The sequence below is a fragment of the Triticum aestivum genome, chromosome 2B (assembly GCF_018294505.1).
Source record: "Triticum aestivum cultivar Chinese Spring chromosome 2B, IWGSC CS RefSeq v2.1, whole genome shotgun sequence".
Taxonomy (NCBI): Eukaryota; Viridiplantae; Streptophyta; class Magnoliopsida; order Poales; family Poaceae; genus Triticum; species Triticum aestivum.
Window position 1 is genome coordinate 181,529,887 of NC_057798.1, and position 19,631 is coordinate 181,549,517.

The window sequence follows — 19,631 nt, forward strand, 5'->3', positions numbered from 1 at the left end:
GCCAGGAGAAGTGTGACCAACACCGGTAATTACTACATCATCTATCGTGCCATCAACAATCTTGTCTTGGCTTGGTGGATCGGCAGCTGGGCTTGGTGGGCCGGTAGCTGGGCTTGGTGGATTGGCAGCCGGGCTTGGAGGATCAGCATGATGACTAGTGGGATTAGCTTCTGGCTGATCAATGAAAGTATCCTGACCCTGCGGTACCGGATCATCCAGAGTAATGTCAGCATTTTGGTCAAGAGCCTCTGAGGTCCTCTCCGGTTCAGTAGCTGGATTATCATCAGTTGGAATAACCAGCTTGGCTTTCTTGCTAAGTCTGGCTTTGGCGCTGAAAATAATAAAATACATAGATCAGTATAATAAACCAGAGCAAGGCATAAAAATAAGTTTATCATACTTACCCAAGAATGGTCTTGAGTGGAGGCATCTGTGTGGTTGATGAATCGCTGGAGGATGGATTAGAAGTTCCCTGATAATTCAAATCAGACAGATTAAGCGGATATCGGAAGTAACCCGCCTTGGGATAACAAATATTAGAAGTACAAGAGACCTCTGGTCGGTGTTTTTGAACCGGAGTATCCAGTAAACCGGAGGAGGTAACTTGTTGGCCATTATATTATGTCGGGTCGTGCGACGAGCTTCATGTTGTTGTGTCTTCAAAGAAAAGTGCGGACCCAAATAAGCGAGAGGATGTGAATGTTTTACTTTCCGGACTGCGTGACGGAGTTTTTATATTGGCACATGATCGGAATCAGAAGAAAGGGAAATTACCTCTACATGGTCAGCGCGACTGGCTTCCGCATCATCCTGATAATGATCATTGTCAATAAGGTGCATGAAAAATGAGCCAAGGGAATCAAGTTCTACCTCTGATTCCGAGTCATCAACATCTTCGGCCGGATCAGGGGACTCGGCGGTTCTCTTCTTTGTTGGCCTCTTTGTGACCTTGGTCTTAATGTGAGGCGCTCTCACCGGTTTGTCTTGTGGCTTTGCCGGTTTGTCTTGAGGTTTCCTCTTCCAGAATGGATCATTGCCCTGCAAAGATAAACAGAAGGTCGCCAGAAAGTGTCAAAAGGGGGGCGGATTAAAGCAGAAAGATACAATACTTACAGTTGGCGGCTTGTTAGAGGCATAAAAGGGACGCAGCCCAGTCTTGCTGCACTTAGGTATCGGTTCATCTAACATCTTTTTGACAGCTACAGTAATCTCTTCATCAGTTAACTGAATATCAGTATGACGTTGAGGGTCTTTCAAGTCTCCCGTGTATTCGCACATTAAACCGGGACGCCGGCTTAAGGGCAAGATCCTCCACAAAACCCAGCAGCGGACAAGGTCAATACCGGTTAAACCGTTTGCCATAAAAGCCCGGATCTTAGAAATCTGTGGTGCATATTTCGATCATTCCCTGGCAGTAAGCCGTTCAGCCAATGGATGTTCATTACTGAGCCTGTGAGCACGATAACCCGGCAGAGGATTTTCATCATCAGGAGCAGTATTCCGGCAGTAAAACCATATCTGATTCCAGTCTTTGGGGTGGCTGTGATGTTTGGCATGAGGAAAATTGACTTCTTTCCTTTTTTTGAATCGACACACCACCAGTTCAGTTTTGGGGCCGTCGGTAAACTCAGTACGGCGGTTCAAGTGAAAGAAGTCTCTGAAAAATTGAACGGTCGGTTCTTCTTGCAGGTAAGCCTCACAAAACACTTGGAAATTGCAAAGGTTGGACACAGAGTTCGGTCCAATGTCTTGAGGGTGGAGTTGGAAGCTGGCAAGTACATCTCGGAATTTTTTTTATCCGGGAGGGCTAAACCCTCGATCCATATGATGTACAAACACAACTACTTCTCCATCTTGAGGTTCATGAGGATTCTCAGTACCCAGGGCTCTCCAATGGATGATTTCTTGTTTTGCTAAAGCGCCAGTCAAAACATACCCAGTCAGTTGCTCTTCTGTAACCCGGGAGGGAACCCAATTGCAAGAGGAGAACTGTTTGGCCATTTTTGATGACAAGTTGTAAAAGAAGTTCAAACGCCGGTTTACGGTTCACGACTGATATGCATAAACCGGTGTCAGGCCGGGGGAAGGAGTCAATCAGAGCATATGTGCACGATAAACCGGATACTGATGTTCAGGTAAAGTTGGCAGTTTAAGAGAGGGCTAATGGTATCTGGCGAATTATGATTTTCTAAAGGTTAAACCGCTTATAGTGGTATGGAAGAAACATATCTGAAAATTACTAAGTGTTGTAGAAACAGGTTTCACAAGCTAAAGTTATAATTATGGATCTAGCGCAGTTCAGAAAAAGGAAAAATTCCAGAGCCCTAAAATGGCGACAGCAGAACAGTAAATGTCCAAATGGGATCTGTTCATGGACGAAGGGATGCTATGGTGAGAAAAAATAAACTATAGCTTCGGCCGCGTCAGGAAGATATCAAGTTCATCAGGATACGATGGGACAGTAAGGCAAAGCAGTGAACACCGACAAACACTGATGAACGCCGACGAACGCATGAAACCCTAATGGAGATCTAGGGTTGAAGAAGGAAGGCTTACCGGCTTCACAGGAGCGGCGGAGAAGTGCCGCGGTTCTCCGGTACATTCAGGTCGATGCAGCGGCCAGTGGTGATGCAGAGCTTGAAGGTCGAGGGCGGCGGCGGAGCTTTAGGGCTCGGGCGTTGCGAGGAGGAAGAAGAGGCGAAGAGGCACGGAAGGGGAAAGAAAAAGACCGTCTGGTCCTATTTATAAGGCAAATGGATAAGTAGGCAGGCGCGAGAATCGAGGAGCCCAAAACGGAGAATAGGGCACATCTGTCGCCTCGGTCTTGAGAGATCAATTAATAAAGGGAAGTATTTAAGGATTTTTTACGAAGATGATGTCATGGTGGTTTGTGGCGATTCCAGAAGATGACGTCACAGCGGTTTACAAGATCAAGACAAGGATGTTCAATTCAGAATTTCTCTAAGTTAAAGATTGACATGAACAAGTTCAAACCAATCTGGGGCCTAATGTTGGGGATATAACTACTGAGTATAAACCGCCCAGGTGGGGCCAGATTATACTCACAAGGAGTCATCTGTATAGAAACCCATGAAGACGAAGACTATGGCGCTTTAAATACAGAAGCTTAGAGGCCCAGAGCCCAATGGCGGATTAGAGCCCATGTAGGTAAACCACCTTGAGATGTGTAACTTGTGGTGTAAGTTAGGGATAGGAAGAAACCGAGCCGGACACTTGTATGAGCCGCCCTCGGGATTCTGTAGACCGGCCGGGCGTCAACCTCTGTATATAAAGGGACGACCCGGCGGCGTTCAGGGACAAAAAACAACAACTCGAGAACTAGGCAAAGCGTATTCGCTCCCTGGTTATCGAGCCCCCATCAATTCCACCTCAACTGGAGTAGTCTTTTACCTTCACCGCAAGGGGCCGAACCAGTATAAACTCCCTGTGTCCTTTGTCTGGTTTAACCCCTCTAAGCTAACCTAGTCGCGATGGCTCCATGACTAAGTTCTTTCACTAGGACATCTGACGTGATAATTCCACAACAAGTTTGGAGAGGTTTCGAACAGGCCCTAAACATCATAAGCAGAAATTGCATGTGGCACAACCTTAATTAACACTTATCTTCCCAACTTGCTAGAATTCTGCGGACTATGTCAATGAGGTATTGAAAACAATCGGTCATGTAAAGCCCCATCTAAGTACTCATCGGTGATTGCACTCGTAAGGATATTCAATATGCTACACGCCCTACCCTAACATCAGTAGTCATACATGGGCTAAAAGGATACAAGACTTTGCTCCGCTCACTAGTTGACATGATGCCACTAAGTATCACGTTTGCTAGTTCACATAAGGGTAAATATTAAGTTTGAGACTGAAGGTGTTGATTGCAAGATCCAATTAAATTCAAAACGACGTTGAACCCTATGCCGCTCCTCCTAGTAGCCCATTGATGAGATGAGGTAAAGGACGGAGAAGGCGGTCGAGTATTGGAGATCGACGAGAAAACTCACGGCGGCTAGATGGCCGGAGGACTCGAGAAACCCTAGGGTACATAAACTAATTTCTATGATATAGTGACCTTATTTTTTTGGTAGTACCGCTAAAAATTTGGTCCACATTCTTTTTAGGGTCATTTGGTCCACATTTTTTGTTTAACAATTTTGCATACGATCACTCAGTGCGTTGTACCATTGGACACGAGATGCGTGACTCCGGCTTAAAAGAGCAGCTGGTCAACACGCATATCTCAACATGTGTAAGAGCATCTTCACTCGCGCCCCCAACGGCCTTCACGTGGCGAGTTTTTTTACACCGGCGTAAAAGAAACTAGTCGCCCCCAAGGACGCTGAATTCCGCCGGCTAGGCCCATTTTTGGCCCGGCGATCCCAGGCCGAACCCAGGGCACTGGGGGCGCTTGGGGGCTCCGGTGGAAGGAAAAACGGCGCATGGGCCACCACTGTCAGGCGAAAAATGACTTTTGCACGTCCATCTTCGCCCCCCGCGCACTACCCCTTCCGCCGCCGTGCCGATCCCGGCGAAGCCCACTTGCCCACCGCCGCTAGGAAGGCCATTTTCCCGCCGGAAAAGAAAGGGTTCACCGCTGCATCCTCCATTCCACTCATGGGCGAGCTTTCTGGCGCTCCGGCACATGCGGGGATACCGGCGGCTACGCGCCTACCACGTCCGCCAGGTGTTCGGCGGTTTGTCTGCTCGCCGATGGACTCGGACGACGAGGAGGCGTTCGTGGTGTTGCTAGAGGAGGAAGCCGAGGCCGACGCCTAGAACGAAGAGCGCCTCATGGTCCTCGCCGCTCTGGTCGGCCTATTCGCGAGCAATGCAAAGCCGTGGCGAGGTGGCTCAGCGCCGGGCCACCAGAAGAGTAAGCAGATGCATCGTTTGGAGGGCTATTGCTTTCTCTACGCCAACTACTTCGCCGATGCTCCAATGCACGACGAGAAAGTATTTCGGCGCCGTTATCGGATGAGCCGAAAGCTCTTCCTCAGGATTGTGAATTCCACCCGGGAGTTCGATAGCTACTTCAAGTGCATGAAGGATTGCACCGGCACACTTGGATTCACCTCACTCTAGAAGTGCACGACAGCTATGAGGATACTTGCATACGGAGTTCCCGGTGATAAACTGAAAGACTATGGACGCATGGTCGAGTCCACAACCATTGAGTGTTTGTACAAGTTCTGCAGGGCAGTGGTGGCAGTGTTTGGACCACAATACTTGCTATCATCCAATGCTGAAGACACTGCTCGGATCCTAGCATAGAATGCAACAAGAGGATTCCCTGGGATGCTTAGAAGCATCGACTTCATGCTCTCGGCATGGAAAAACTGTCCACTTGCTTGGCGGGGATGTACAAAGGCGCCAAAGGAGCTTGCAATATGGTACTTGAGGCAGTGGCCACACATGACCTCTGTTGGTACTCCTTCTCTGGTATGCCAGGAACTCACAATGACATCAACGTTCTGCAGTGCTCGAATGTCTTTGCTAAGCTTGTTGAAGGTCACGCTCCTCCGGTGAACTTTGAGGTTAATGGGCACCACTACAATAAAGGATACTACCTAGCAGATGGCATCTATCTGAGATGGTCCACATTTATGAAGACTACCTCAACCCTTGTGCTAGGAGGCAAGAACTCCTACTTTGCCAAGTGTCAGGAGGCTTGCAGGAAGGATGTCGAGCGGGCATTTGTTGTCCTCCAATCTCGATTTGCTATTGTTCCGTACCCCGCTCTGACATGGTTGAAAGATCAAATGTGGGAAGTCATGACTTGTTGTACCATGCAAAACCTAAATATCGTTTTTTCACCAGTTTTAAAAAAAAGAAAAAATCCAACAAATTCATTTCACCAAAATTAAGTGCGGCTACTCGCTCGACGGGTTTGCACGCAGCAAAGGCGTTCCCGTATGGCGGCAGCGCGCCAGCTCCACGGCCTCCTCCGCCTGCCGCCTCCCCGCCCCCTCCGCCCCGTCTTCGTGCCACCAACTCCCTGCCGCGCGCGCCCTCCCCTCGCCTCCCTGCGAGCTCCACAGCCACCACCTCCTCTCCCCAAGAAACGCCTCTCCAGCGCTTCCGAAGCCAAGAGCGAGACGGCGGCGGCGTTAGTGGGGGAGGAGGAGGAGGAGAATGGAGCGACGGAGGATGAGGCGCGGGGGGCGCAAGAAGGGGCGGAGGGATACGTGGAGAGCGTTGGCGCCGGGGACCCGGCGGGCCCTCCGGCCCATCACCTTGCGGTCCGCGCTGGTCTTGGGGACCCGGTGTTCTTCCTCCTGACCTTCGTCGCCGTCACGGTGAGACACTGAGTCTCTGCCATCTAGTTTCAGTTTTTATTTGAGTTTTTGAAAGATTAATTCTTCCGTATTGCTGCAATCTTGAGGTCATGGAGTGCCTCTTATTTCCCCCATCTTTTGTTGCCTTCTCCAGACATCCGTTGCCTTCATCAGCATGGTAGCGGTGGCGATTCCTACGATGCTCGTAAGTCTGGCTTCTCAATGCAATTTCGAGTTGATGTTACTAGAAAACGGGAAATGAATGAGCACGAGATTTTAAATTTGTTGTTTGGTGTGGGGGAGTGGAAATTGAGAAGGGATTAGGCATGAGAATTTATACTCCAACTCTCACCGTTTTATTTGGAAAGGAATTGTTTTAGTGAGTCCATCCTAACCCTTCACCATAACTTACATTATCTTCCCTTATCTATTCCCTCGTTGATTCCCGCGAACCAAACAAAGGAATAAAGTTTCCTCAAATTCTCACACATAATTCTTATCATGTGCCAAACAAAGCATTCGGAATAAAACTACTCATCCTATTTCTAGTGTCAATACAATTCTCCGCTCTTAACTCACATTCCCCTTCCCAAATACTCTCTCCCTTCTGGTTTAGAGGGCCTATCTCAAAATTTTCAGATTTCCGTTATATTAGCCCCATTTTGAGTCTCGGTGAGTTAAAAATGCTTTGAAGCCGACGCAACATTTAATCCATGGAGATAAGAGAGGGGGAATTACACTCAGGCTGTTTGGAGCGGGAGTATCATAAGCGGTATCATGCATGCCAACTAGACATTTTTGCTGAGGTGGCACACAATTAAATGAGGAAAGAGAAGATTTGGCAAGATACCATATCATATTAAATGTTGTACTACATTGTGTCATGCATGACAGTAAATGAGGCAATCTAAACTTATGATACTATGCATTGTAGAAGTAGTATCATACACTAGTATCGTATGCCCATTGCATATCTCCAACTAGAGGGAGGGTGCTGCATTATCACTTCAGGAGTCGAACATGTGAGGCGCATTTTATTGGGAAAATTTGAACCCATGAAACTCATGCCCCTCCACTCACCATATTTCTTGGTTGTTGAGAATTTTGAGATGAGCCATTTAAACATGAAGAGAGGGAGTATTGCCAAACGCACACCACTCTCTCATGCTGGATTCCCCCCTTGACCCTTCCCCCGTGGCGGCTTTGGGGGTCGGAACCTTAGCCCACTAAGAACTACGCAGTAGCCTAGTGGCAAGGGAACTCAATGGTGTATCCTGCGCCCAGGGTTTGAATCCCGTCGGGAGCGAATTTCTGATGCCTCACCCGGGTGGGCTTCTTCTATAAAAATATGTCCGGGGTGCCTGCGTGGGGGCACCTGGGGGTGGATCTCATTTTTTTGAAACCTTAGCCCACCACAGGTGCCCCACGCGACTCCCTCGCTGGCACTGACTTCGGCCGCGGTGGCGATGTGCCCCCCTCCCAAAGAGACGGGGTCCTCCGGCCTTTTCTTGCACGAGTGGCGGAGATCGGTTCTGGACGACGGCCTTGGTGAACTCTTGGTAGCGCCGGCCAGCCGTGGCCATGGGGATGGCACGACGGTCAGGTCTGGCGATGGGGTGGGCTGTAGCTCGGCGTGTCAGCCCCTTGGTGAGCGGCTTCGAGTACTTTGGCGGCGCTGTGCCCTTGGCCAGACGATGCGGCCTCACAGTTTGGGTATGGGAGGGGAGTCGATGACGCTGCAGCCCGGTGTGGCTTTGGTGTCCTTGGTGCTGGCGTTGTGACGCTCAGCGGCAGGCATCTGCGCTCCACAAAATCCCGCGGCTTGGTGCTAAGGCGGTGCTCTTATAGGCGTGGTGCTGGGAGGAGCTGCCGGGGCCTGACTTGGATGCATACTTGCGTGGTGCAAGGGTTTGAGTCTGAGGTCGGGCCGCTGAGGCTGCCCAGGATCTTGTTGGCTTGGTGGTGGTGGTGGCGGAGATGCGACGAGGTGTGTCTCCTCCTGCTGCGGTGGTTGGCCTTGCCGGCATACTCCTGTTTGCTCTAGCATCGGTGGACTTTGGGAGTTGTGGTCATGGCTTGGGAAAAATTCTTGCTACACGTGGCCGAGTCTGCCGCCGGTGACGCCTGCGGGTGCCTTCCACTCCTTGGAGGCGTTGTCATGGCTCTGACACAACTCCCTTGCTCGTGCAGCAGGGGAAACCCTAGATCCGGCTCTTTGGACTAGGCGGCAACGCCGGTGCCATGGGGTCGCCCCCCTCGTTGGATGCGTCGTCCAGGTTGCTCGTGGAGTCCCCCATGGTGGTTGCTGCTCAGGCGTGGGCCTTCGGGTGCAATGTACACCGACATCAACACTTCCTCGACAATGCTTCCTGCAGGTCTGGCCGGCCCCGCTGTCCATATGCCGATTCCTTCTAGGCGCATAGGTGAGGGGCACGTTGGTCCAGGCTGTTCTAGAGACATGGTTGTTGCAAAGGTCTGCGGCTTCAATCATGATGCGGTCTGGTTGCTCCCTGTTTTTCCTCGAGGTCTTCGGCTAGAGGTTGGACTGGATGAGGCATGCTCGTGGTAGGCATAGTGGGTGCGGTTGCTAATCCTGGAGATTAGTGTTGTAATAGCCAAAAGGCATTGTACTTGGCTTTTTTGCCTCTTCTTCTTTAATACTCCCTCCGTCCGGAAATACTTGTCATCAAAATGGATAAAAGGGGACGTATCTAGACGTATTTTAGTTCTAGATACATATCTTTTTATCCATTTTGATGACAAGTATTTTCGGACGGAGGGAGTAGATGATACACATGCTATGTGTATTCTAGAAAAAAAAAAGGAATATGCTAGATGTCTTAGTAATATTCCTACACCACTCACCATGTTAAGAAAGATGGGCGCACCAATGTATGTAGCATAATGGCATGCCATGTGATTTCCTGAACTATTTCCCTATATATATGGCCTTCCTCACTTGAAAGAGGCAGTGGGGGGGGGGACGTTTGGTTGTAAGCATGTTCTCCCTAGATCCCTAGATGCAATGTGCTGCTGTTTGGTTACGTGCAAGACACCTCTTCTTCTAGTGGTGAGATTACCAGCACACAGAGTCATAGGCATAATAGCAACAGTAAGGCAAGTGCAACACACAGTCATACCCATAATACGAGTTCAGGACCTTGACACTAACGACGACAGAGATTACAAAGCCCTCACTCTTCGACCCTAGCAAGTTTTGGGTTGTGTTGAGCACACTTGATCACCAGCTCTGCGCATGAACGGTCGAACACAGTGACCTTGAAGATGAGGAAATACTGGATTTGCAATTGGCGAGCTCCGGCGAAGCCGGGCCACCCTTGATCCATGGCAACCCTCCCGGAGCCTCACCATCCAGTTGCATCCAGTGTTAGTCTTGAGAGTGATCTCCTTGGGATGGAGGACAAGTCCTCACTGGAGGCATCGGGGATAGGAAGTAAATGCAACCCACAGAAGTGGGTTGGACCTACTGCCCAACATTCACCGGTCTCCCCCGACGCCTCTTGGAGGCGCTGCCTTCTGCTACCTCCTTGCCCTTGGAGCAGCTGCCCTGAGCAGCATTGTTGAGGACCAACTTGCGTGCAGAGCACTGCAATGAAGAACATAAGCATATTACACATGGACCCGAACTACAACGGTGATGATCTTCACTGCATGCCTTCATGTAGAAGGGTAGAGCTGGTACAAGGATCAGAATTACAATGTGTAGAACCAACCCTTATACCAACGATCACCCTAATACATGGACTGCACATCAATTAAGATCACACTGATCTACCACCAAATCACACGGATCTACCCCAAATCACACTGATCTACCCCAAGCCACGCATAAATTAATTAGGAACGCTAGATGAAGCCACAGTCACCCAGATGCGGCCAAACCTGGAGAAGGCAGAGTGGCGCGACCGACTTGGCATGGCAAGGTATGGAACATGGCAAATAGGCGCAACTGCCTCTCCTTGGCTAGGCACAGAGCAGAGCTAGGCGCTGCAGCCGGCGTTGCTAATGTTGGACATTCACGCGGTTGGGGTCGCAGTGTGGATCCACATGACGTTGAGGTTACGGGCGCTACCCGAACTCACGAGGGACTGCCGCGAGGGGCGCTGCCCCTTTGAACCCGGTCACATTTGCCCGGAGACTAAACTAGTGCTAGAGCTCCCATTGGATTAGCCTAGTGCTAGAGTTGCCTTTGGACTAGCCTAGAGCTAGAGTTGACCTCGGACTAGCCTAGTGCTGGAGTGCCTTTGGTCTAGCTGAATGCTAGGGTTGCCTTAAAACCCGGCGATAGCCAATGTGGCCCTTGGACGCTAGCTAAAGTTAGAGTTGCCCTTGCGTCTACACTGCCAGACGTCACCCACGAGGACCTTCAAGGAGGACATCACCAAGAGATTGCGAATCCCCCCTACCTGGGGTTGGAAGTGCTTGGAGTTGGGTGATGGAGAGAAAGGAGCATCTCGTCCCTCTAATGAACTACCCTCCGACCCAAGCGTTCCCACAAATCTATTTTTTGGGCTTACCTGACAACACTCTTCTCTCTTCAACAGAAAATCTGGAACTCATGACTGGACCCACATGGAATTCCATGTATATATTTCAAGTGCCAGTGTTAACATATTATCTCTGTTTTGGAGCTGCTAATAATGTGGCATCTCATTAGTCATAAAACCAATGTTTATAACATGCTGTATCAACTAATATACTTTGTGGCAATTTATGTTATGTGTGCGCGAGTTAGGAGAAGCAATGGTTATTTTGACGATAAGGGGGAATGAAAAAGAAAAAGTTATGGGAGTTGAGGAGCTGATTGCTGAAGATTGAAATAAGAGAACGTGTGGTGTCTGAAAATGACAGGTTGGGAGGATGGTTATGTGCTGTGAAAATACCCCTCAGCTTCCACACATTGTTTTGCCCCTTTAACGCACTACTTAATTTCTTAATTTGGAGGTGCAAAATCGATATTTCATAGCCATTTGTATGGTTTTTATTTGATTGAGTTTTCAGACTCAGTTCTATTCAACAGGCTATGAGGAGAGCTGCAAATTCATTTGCTCTGCTGGCTGATGCAGCTCTGGATGAGTTACCGAGCACGATGACAGCTGTAAGACTCTCTGGCATGGAAATCAGTGATTTCACCCTTGAACTTAGCGACTTGAGGTAAACGCAAGATAACTATATGCCTGAGTTTCACATGGATGTTCATCTATTTTTTTGGTTATGGAAAACCAAAGATTTATCTATCTATGTCGTAGCACTATCGTTGCAAATTGATGTAGGTTTATATTATTCGGCACACATTAATTGCAGCTGACCTGCACTCAGTTTCACATCTGTAGACCAAACTAAGTTTTAAATCCGCATACTGAATGTGATATTGATTTAAAGTTGCTTACAGTTAACACCGTAGACATATTTAGTCGAAAATTGAATCTGTCATAAGCATGAGAACTGTGGATAATTATTCAACTCATTAGCTCATCTCTTATTGTCTGTTTCTGAAACAACCATTTGCAGCCAAGTGATAGCGGACGGTGTGAACAAGTCAACCAATATTGTTCAAGCAGTAGAAGATGGAATTCCTCAACATATATGTCGAGGCAATAGAATACCTCAACTCAGAAATTAGTGTGATTAACCTGGCCCAAAGAAACATAAAAAAAACTGGAGGGAAAGGGTTTGCAAGTGCATCAGATTGTTTAGAAACCTGGGATGACTCGGACAACATAACGGCTATAAATGCTCAAAAAGATTTGAGACATGCTACAAAAATGGTGGCATAACCACTCGGAAGCACAATATCAAGGTTTCGAGATCAACAGTTAACGTACGGAGGTAGTAGAAACTGAACAGAGGCTTAAGTCCAACAATTCTATAAGTCTACGGATTAGTAACACGTGATCCTGATAGAAAGAAGGGATATCCTAGTTCTTAATCCCTGTAGAAGAGAAGATGATGACTCAGATCAGAAGGCCATGAGGTATAAGGAGTAAAAGAGCCTTACGTTTCAACCCACAATCAATTCCCCTACGTATAACTAAAGAATTTCTAGACTCGACTTCGACCAGTTTGGCTTGGTAATCCTACAGGCAGTCAACCTGGCTCTGATACCAACGCTGTTAAGACCCCGACTCAATGCCACACCGATCTAGCATATAACACATCATATCACTTTGCGGCCTCACGCACGGTATTCCCACGGGTGCCACCTTACCTGGCCCGGGACCGTTTGCGCCTTTTGGCTCACGTATATGATAGTGCCGCTAGCATCCATATGACAGAGAACCCGGGCTGACATGGCTAGTCGTGAACCCAAAGTGGCACTAACTTACAGGGACAGGCATACATGACCCAGCAACGAACGTGTCGGTCATCAGCGAGTGAATCCAGGCGATATGATCAAATAAGCAAGGATTGGCACTATCCTAACTCATTGATCGGAGAGTGCACCAGAAATAAGGACTAGGTAGCACAATCAACCTTAGGGTGACGATTCAATAATCAACACGCTAAGAATGAGGTTATCGTCCATTTAACTACCAAGCAACGGAGTTGCTAGGAGTATTGATTTCACACCATGATTCACTTGTCGACATTCTGGTTACCATAGCACATGAACCGAGGAATGAACAATGATGGCAAGAAGTATCACTGTACCAAGAGTTCATAGGATGGTGTGCAGTTCCTATAATAATCCCGATATAAAAGATGGTAATACTCCAAGGTAGAACAGAACAAAAGCTGGATTAGCAATTTGATCTGCGGAGCACAACTTCTTTGACCCAACCCTGGATATGGGTCAGGTTCTGGAGTTTGTTTCTCCTAGTCATTCCAGAATAGAATGGCTTGACGGACCACAAGAATAATAGGCATCGATGAACGAATGCATACATACTCTTGACTATCAATTGATAGACGACGGTCAGAAGACAACTAAAGGGGGACAACTCAAAGGAACATATGTTTTTCTGAGTTGTGGATGCATAGATTAGTATGTTGAACCAAGTTCAACAAAAATTTTCCGGATAACCCATGCAGAAAAGTTGAACTAGCAGAGTCGCAATATAGAATAGAGAACCCATCGAGAGCACTCCTGTTATGATCTTTTGATCCAACAAACTACTGCCATAAGTGGTTCATAGTATTTGGAAGAAGGAAAATACCATGGACCTCGAGGACTAATGCAAAAGTTACTAATTTCCTAAAGGAACTAGCAACACTATCAACATGAGGTAAATGGGGTGAATCTCGGGTTCAGAACCCAGAAATAGAATGCCTACTAACTAAATGGCATCACGGGATGCTTTCGATAATGACGGCCGGAATCATCACACTGGAAACACAGATCATGGCTAGACCACTAGATGATCCCCTAGGACACCTAGGGTCATAATGATAACTCCAACATATATGTCGAGGCAATAGAATACCTCAACTCAGAAATTAGTGTGATTAACCTGGCCCAAAGGAACATAAAAAAAATTGGAGGGAAAGGGTTTGCAAGTGCATCAGATTGTTTAGAAACCTGGGATGACTCGGACAGCATAACGGCTATAAATGCTCAAAAAAATTTGAGACATGCTACAAAAATGGTGGCATAACCACTCGGAAGCACAATATCAAGGTTTCGAGATCAACAGTTAACGTACGGAGGTATTAGAAACTGAACAGAGGCTTAAGTCCAACAATTCTATAAGTCTACGGATTAGTAACACGTGATCCTGATAGAAAGAAGGGATAGCCTAGTTCTTAATCCCCGTAGAAGAGAAGATGATGACTCAGATCAGAAGGCCATGAGGTATAAGGAGTAAAAGAGCCTTACGTTTCAACCCACAATCAATTCCCCTACATATAACTAAAGAATTTCTAGACTCGACTTCGACCAGTTTGGCTTGGTAATCCTACAGGCAGTCAACCTGGCTCTGATACCAACGCTGTTAAGACCCCGACTCAATGCCACACCGATCTAGCATATAACACATCATATCACTTTGCGGCCTCACGCACGGTATTCCCACGGGTGCCACCTTACCTGGCCCGGGACCGTTTGCGCCTTTTGGCTCACGTATATGATAGTGCCGCTAGCATCCATATGACAGAGAACCCGGGCTGACATGGCTAGTCGTGAACCCAAAGTGGCACTAACTTACAGGGACAGGCATACATGACCCAGCAACGAACGTGTCGGTCATCAGCGAGTGAATCCAGGCTGTAGCACTGGGCTAGCAGGACTCCGGTGAACCGGGCTGTAGCGGGCTAACAGGACTCCGGTATTCATCGCGTGACATTTCCCCGAGGGGACAGACACAGGAACGAAGAAGGACACATGTCGGCCAGCCTAAGTGTTCCGGAGCAGTAGCAAGCTACCATGGCTCAGTGGAACACTAGGAGACATTTCCCGGTAAGAGAGGCTACTAAGGATAAACAACTAGATAGTCAGATCCCACACATACCAAGCATTTCAATAACATACACACAATATGCTCGATATGTGCAAATACAACATGGCATCACAACATGACTCTACAACTCAAGTATTTATTCATTAGGCTCCGAGGAGCGAGATATTACAAACAGGGGTCTCATGACCCAACATTCAGAGCATACAAGTCAAAGCACAAGCGGAAGCTATCATGTCTGAGTACAGACATCTATAAATGAAAAAGGCTGAGAAGCCTGACTATCTACCAGATCCTGCCGAGGGCACAAGATCGTAGCTGAGGTAACAAGCTAAACGTCGAAGTCCACGCAGAACTACTAGCGAGACCGAAGTCTCTCTACAAAAACATAAAATAGGCAAACGTGAGTACAAATGTACCCAACAAGACTTACATCAGAACTAACTACATATGCATCATTATCAACAAAGGGATGGTGGGGGTTTAACTGCATCAAGCCAGCTTTGACTCGGTGGCTAACCTGAACTACGACTGCAAGTAACTCTTTTGAGGTGGCGCACACGAGTCCACATATTCACCATACCAATACACCACTATGGAACCGCTCCCGTCTCCCTACGAGAACGCCATCCATAGCACTCACGCTTATCTTGCGTATTTTAGAGTATCCACTTTCACTTGTCTATGAACTGATATAAGCAACCCAGAAGTCCTTTACCGCGGACACGACTATTCGAATAGATGATGTTAACCCTGCAGGGGTGTACTTCTTCATACATGTTTCCACCACTTAGCGTCTGCACACGACATGTGCTCGGCAGACTTCAAGCGAAAGCCGACGTGGGTGTAGACCACGACCTACCTAAACACTCAAGTCTCTAGTCCAGGTTTATCGCCTATTCGGGTTCCATCCATGAGGAGATCCGGCCGGAGTTTCGCTCACAGCCCCAAACGATGTGAACAGGGTTCCCGAGACACCTAACGGGCATCCGGTACACCATGCCATGTACCTACCGCATCACAGTCCACCCCTACGGTCAGCGCTGTCCACGGCCTCCAGTAAGCTACAAACACCAGAAACTACTTGCAACTCCTGGACAGAGGACTAGGGTGAATAAGAAGTCGAGCGGGGTCATATTTTAGGGCCCAATGCATGGTAGTAGCTGAATCATGGATCACAAACACAGAACTCAGTTCCTAAGGACGGCTTCAATGAGACAACCCACCATGTACTCCTACATGGCCTCTCACTGATACCTTTACCAAATCGTGTTCACACATTTAGCTCACACACAGTAGGACATGTTCACACACCTCTGATTCATTCCCGATGAATCAGACCTGACTCAACTCTAAGCAGTAGCATGCATGACAAACAAACATGAATGAGTAGGCACAACAGGGCTCAAGCAACTCCTACTCATACTAGTGGGTTTCATCTATTTACTGTGGCAATGACAGGTCATGCAGAGGATAAAGGGGTTCAGCTACCGCAGCAAGTAACAAATGACTCGTTGTTGTCCTAATGCAGTAAAAGAGAGCAGGGCGAGAGAGTAGGATTGTATCGGAATGAACAAGGGGGTTTTGCTTGCCTGGCACTTCTGAAGATAACATTGAGTCTTCATCAGTGTCAATGATCACATCATCGGTACAGCGTCTACCGAGGAGGAACAACACCGGCAAACACAGAAGAAACACGATCAATGCAATGCACAATATGATGCATGCTATGACATGGCAATACGAATGTGTTTTGGGCTAATGCATCTAGCAACAGGTTAAATGGGGTTGGTTTGAACACTAGGTTCAAATTCAAACTCCATATGTGAGAGTTTAAATGCCATTTAATTGATTTGTGCTAAACAACAGCTATAAGTTGTTCTAACATGCATGAAAATGGTACAGATGGATAGATTGGATTTTTCTGATCATTTTTCATATATAATTTATTTCATTCTGAGTTACGGTTGATTTTATATGATTTTTAGAAGTTTTGGACATTTTCTGAAAATATTAAATCATTTAAAATTTATTTAAATTCCAGAAAGGAATTATTGCGTCAGCATGACCTCATAGTGACGTCAGCAGGTCAACGGGCTGGTCCAGGTCAAACTGACCTGTGGGCCCTGCGTGTCAGTGTCTGGACTAACTAACCTAATTAAAATTAACCCTAACTAACTTGTTTAGCCGGGCGGGGCCCGCATGTCAGTGGGAGAGAGGGGAGAGTCAAACCGGGCAGTGGGGTCAACCCACGCCGGTCAAGGGTCAACGGTCGCCGGCGTTTAGCCGCCGACGAGTCCAGACGCGGCGGAGGGGCTCGGGGAACACCCTCCGGCGACCAAAACAGCGGCAGCGATCATCTACGCGTAGCTGGCGCTCAGCCGCACCCATCTAAGCAAGCGGGAGGGGCTGAGGTCGAACGGGCTCGCCGGAATCAGGCTCGCGGCGGCGGCCGGAGCTCGGGGTTGGTGCGGGTTGGCGCTAGGGGAACGGTAGGTCGAACTGGTGGGCGCGCCCGGCTCCTGGGAGCGTGCTGAGCACGGGGCAACGCTCGGAAGCGAGTGGCAGCAGCTGTGGCCGCGGCGGCGCCATGGACGGCGGCAGCAAGCTCTCGGGCGCGGCAGCGCTAGTGCTAGAGGGCGAGTTAGACTGCGGGGAGAGAGGGGAAAGGCGTAGGAGCTCACAAGGGGTCGGGAGTAGAGCTCGGTGGGCTCGGGGAGGCTTCGGAGGTGGCGAGCGGGCACCGGCGATCTCGGGCGGCCGGAGATGGGGAAGATGGCGTGGGCGGCGATGCAGGGCGTCCGGCGGGGCATGGGTTGGTGGAGAGGAAGAGGGGGTCGAGGCGGAGCCTCTGGGCGCAACGACGAGGCGAGGCAGTGGCTGTGGCCACGGCGACGCTCGTCGGCGGCGACGGACGCGTTCGGTGGCGGAAAGAACAGAGGAGGGGAGAGCGTTTGGGGGAGAGAGAGGGAGTCCAGGGGGTCGGGGCAGCGCCGAGGAGATGACGCGAGGCGTCGCGGTGGCCAGGCGATGCAGACGAGCAGGGTGGTGGCGTGGCGAGCTCGGGCGCGTGCGCCGTGTCCCTCCTCTGCCTACTGGCACGAGGAGGAAGGCGACAGGGAGGAGGAGGTGGGCTGGGCTGCTGGAGGAGCTGGGCCGTAACTGGGCCAGCCAGGTAAGTAGGCCAGGTAAGTGCTCTGTTTTATATTTCTGTTTTGTTTTCTATTTTTTTCTGTAGTTTGTTTTGATTTAGTTTTAGACACTAAATCATTTTTATTGCTTCTGATAGTTATGGTAGGGACTAGTTGGATTATTCCAAAGCCCTTCATCAAAGATCAGAATTATTGGACATATATTAATTAATTAACAAATACATATCCAATGCAAATAGTTATTTATTTAATTCAAAGGCCCAAAATAATTAACTCTGAGATACCAAAAATATTGTTTTGAGTTTTACCTCTTTGCAATATTTTCAGAGACTAAGAGGAACATTTTCTTGGACTTCTTTGAGAAGATTTTAATGTTGATCATTTTTAGAAGGTTTCTGAGGCTTTGAAAATTCCTCAATTCAAATTTCATTTAAATTTAGACATGATGACATGAATATCAAGCAAAGACAACAAGGCTAATCTAGGGCTGTGACAACTCACCCCCCACTAAACAAGAATCTCGTCCCGAGATTCAAGCGTAGGGTAAGATGAAGGGGGAACGGAAACTAGTATAATACTCACGATCCAGGTGCACTTCATAGGGGCGTTGATTCAATCACCATCTTTGTCTTGTCGTCTTGTTCTGGGAACTCCAACTAACATGACGAGAAGAGGAAAGGAAACTCTAGAAGAATCTATCTTCTCGAAGACCGAACAACTCAGGATCAGCTCATGGGGTGAGATATAAACATCTCTCGAGCTGAGACACGAGACACACATCTAGGGGATGGAGTGAAACAGATGATGATGGTTCACTAGATAGACAACAATTTCACACCTAAGAGGGTGGGGAACGGTTGTCCATGTAGCGAGGAGTTGGGTTGTCATGATATCACAACGAGACACCTTAGGGACCATGACTCGTAGATATATCCCCTTAAGTGGCAAAAAGAATTACCTTTGATTCAAAGATCATTGAAACTCTCTATATCAGCCTAGGGCAAATCACAATCGATCATTTGGAGGAGTTCGGTGGAATGACATTCCGGGCCAGAATGGATGATGTGGATTACCTTGTTGAAGACAACACAAGGGATGATTTTAGTAACTGGGGGGGGGGGGGAAGCTCAACAATAGAGAGTGAGTCCACTGTTTTGAAAAGTTATAGCATAACCGAGGAAACTGAGAGCAATCCCAGTTAGTGCCGATGGTAACACCTAGCGCTTGTGCGTGCTCTCAAGAACTTGAGCATTTCCATAATCATCAAGGTTTTACCAACATCCATGTCAAGGGTGCTGACAACACATCATACTACCATGATGACTAGCGATGGACGATGCAGATGCAAAGGAGGATAACACTTTCTCAGATTTCACCTTAGCGAGGCCAAGGGGACGAAATCTGCATGATCGACCGAGAGACATTTAGCACTCCGCTTCTAATGTTCTCCTTGATGTACTAGCGTATCCCATTCCTTGAAATGGTCTGGTATCTAGAACATCAAGTAAAGGTCGTACTTTGGAAACACAAAAGAAATCCATAAGGAACATCTAAGGAGTAAATCCTACGAAGTCCTTATGGGGAGGTGACCAACTTCCTCAAACAAGATATTACAATAACAGGTCTTCCGGCGGGGTGTGTTGGCCATGACATCCACTTTACCGGTTATAGAGGGACCAGTATTGTAGTTCTTGGGAAACATTCCAACCATCAAGTCTGCCTGAGATTCAGATCTGGTTGGTGTCAGAATATTCCAGACCCATCGGGTCTAGGAAGAA

At 48.2% G+C, this 19,631-nt stretch overlaps 1 protein-coding gene across 1 annotated transcript; it reads left to right on the forward strand.

Annotated features, from left to right (window-relative positions):
• Positions 1 to 5,846: 5,846 nt before the first annotated feature.
• LOC123044220 (uncharacterized) lies at positions 5,847 to 12,080 on the forward strand. The gene is made up of 4 exons (XM_044466896.1): positions 5,847 to 6,308; positions 6,442 to 6,492; positions 11,329 to 11,462; positions 11,820 to 12,080. The coding sequence occupies exons 1-4, from the start codon at positions 5,925 to 5,927 to the stop codon at positions 11,929 to 11,931; spliced, it is 681 nt and encodes a 226-aa protein (XP_044322831.1). The 5' UTR covers positions 5,847 to 5,924; the 3' UTR covers positions 11,932 to 12,080.
• The last annotated feature ends 7,551 nt before the right edge of the window (positions 12,081 to 19,631 follow it).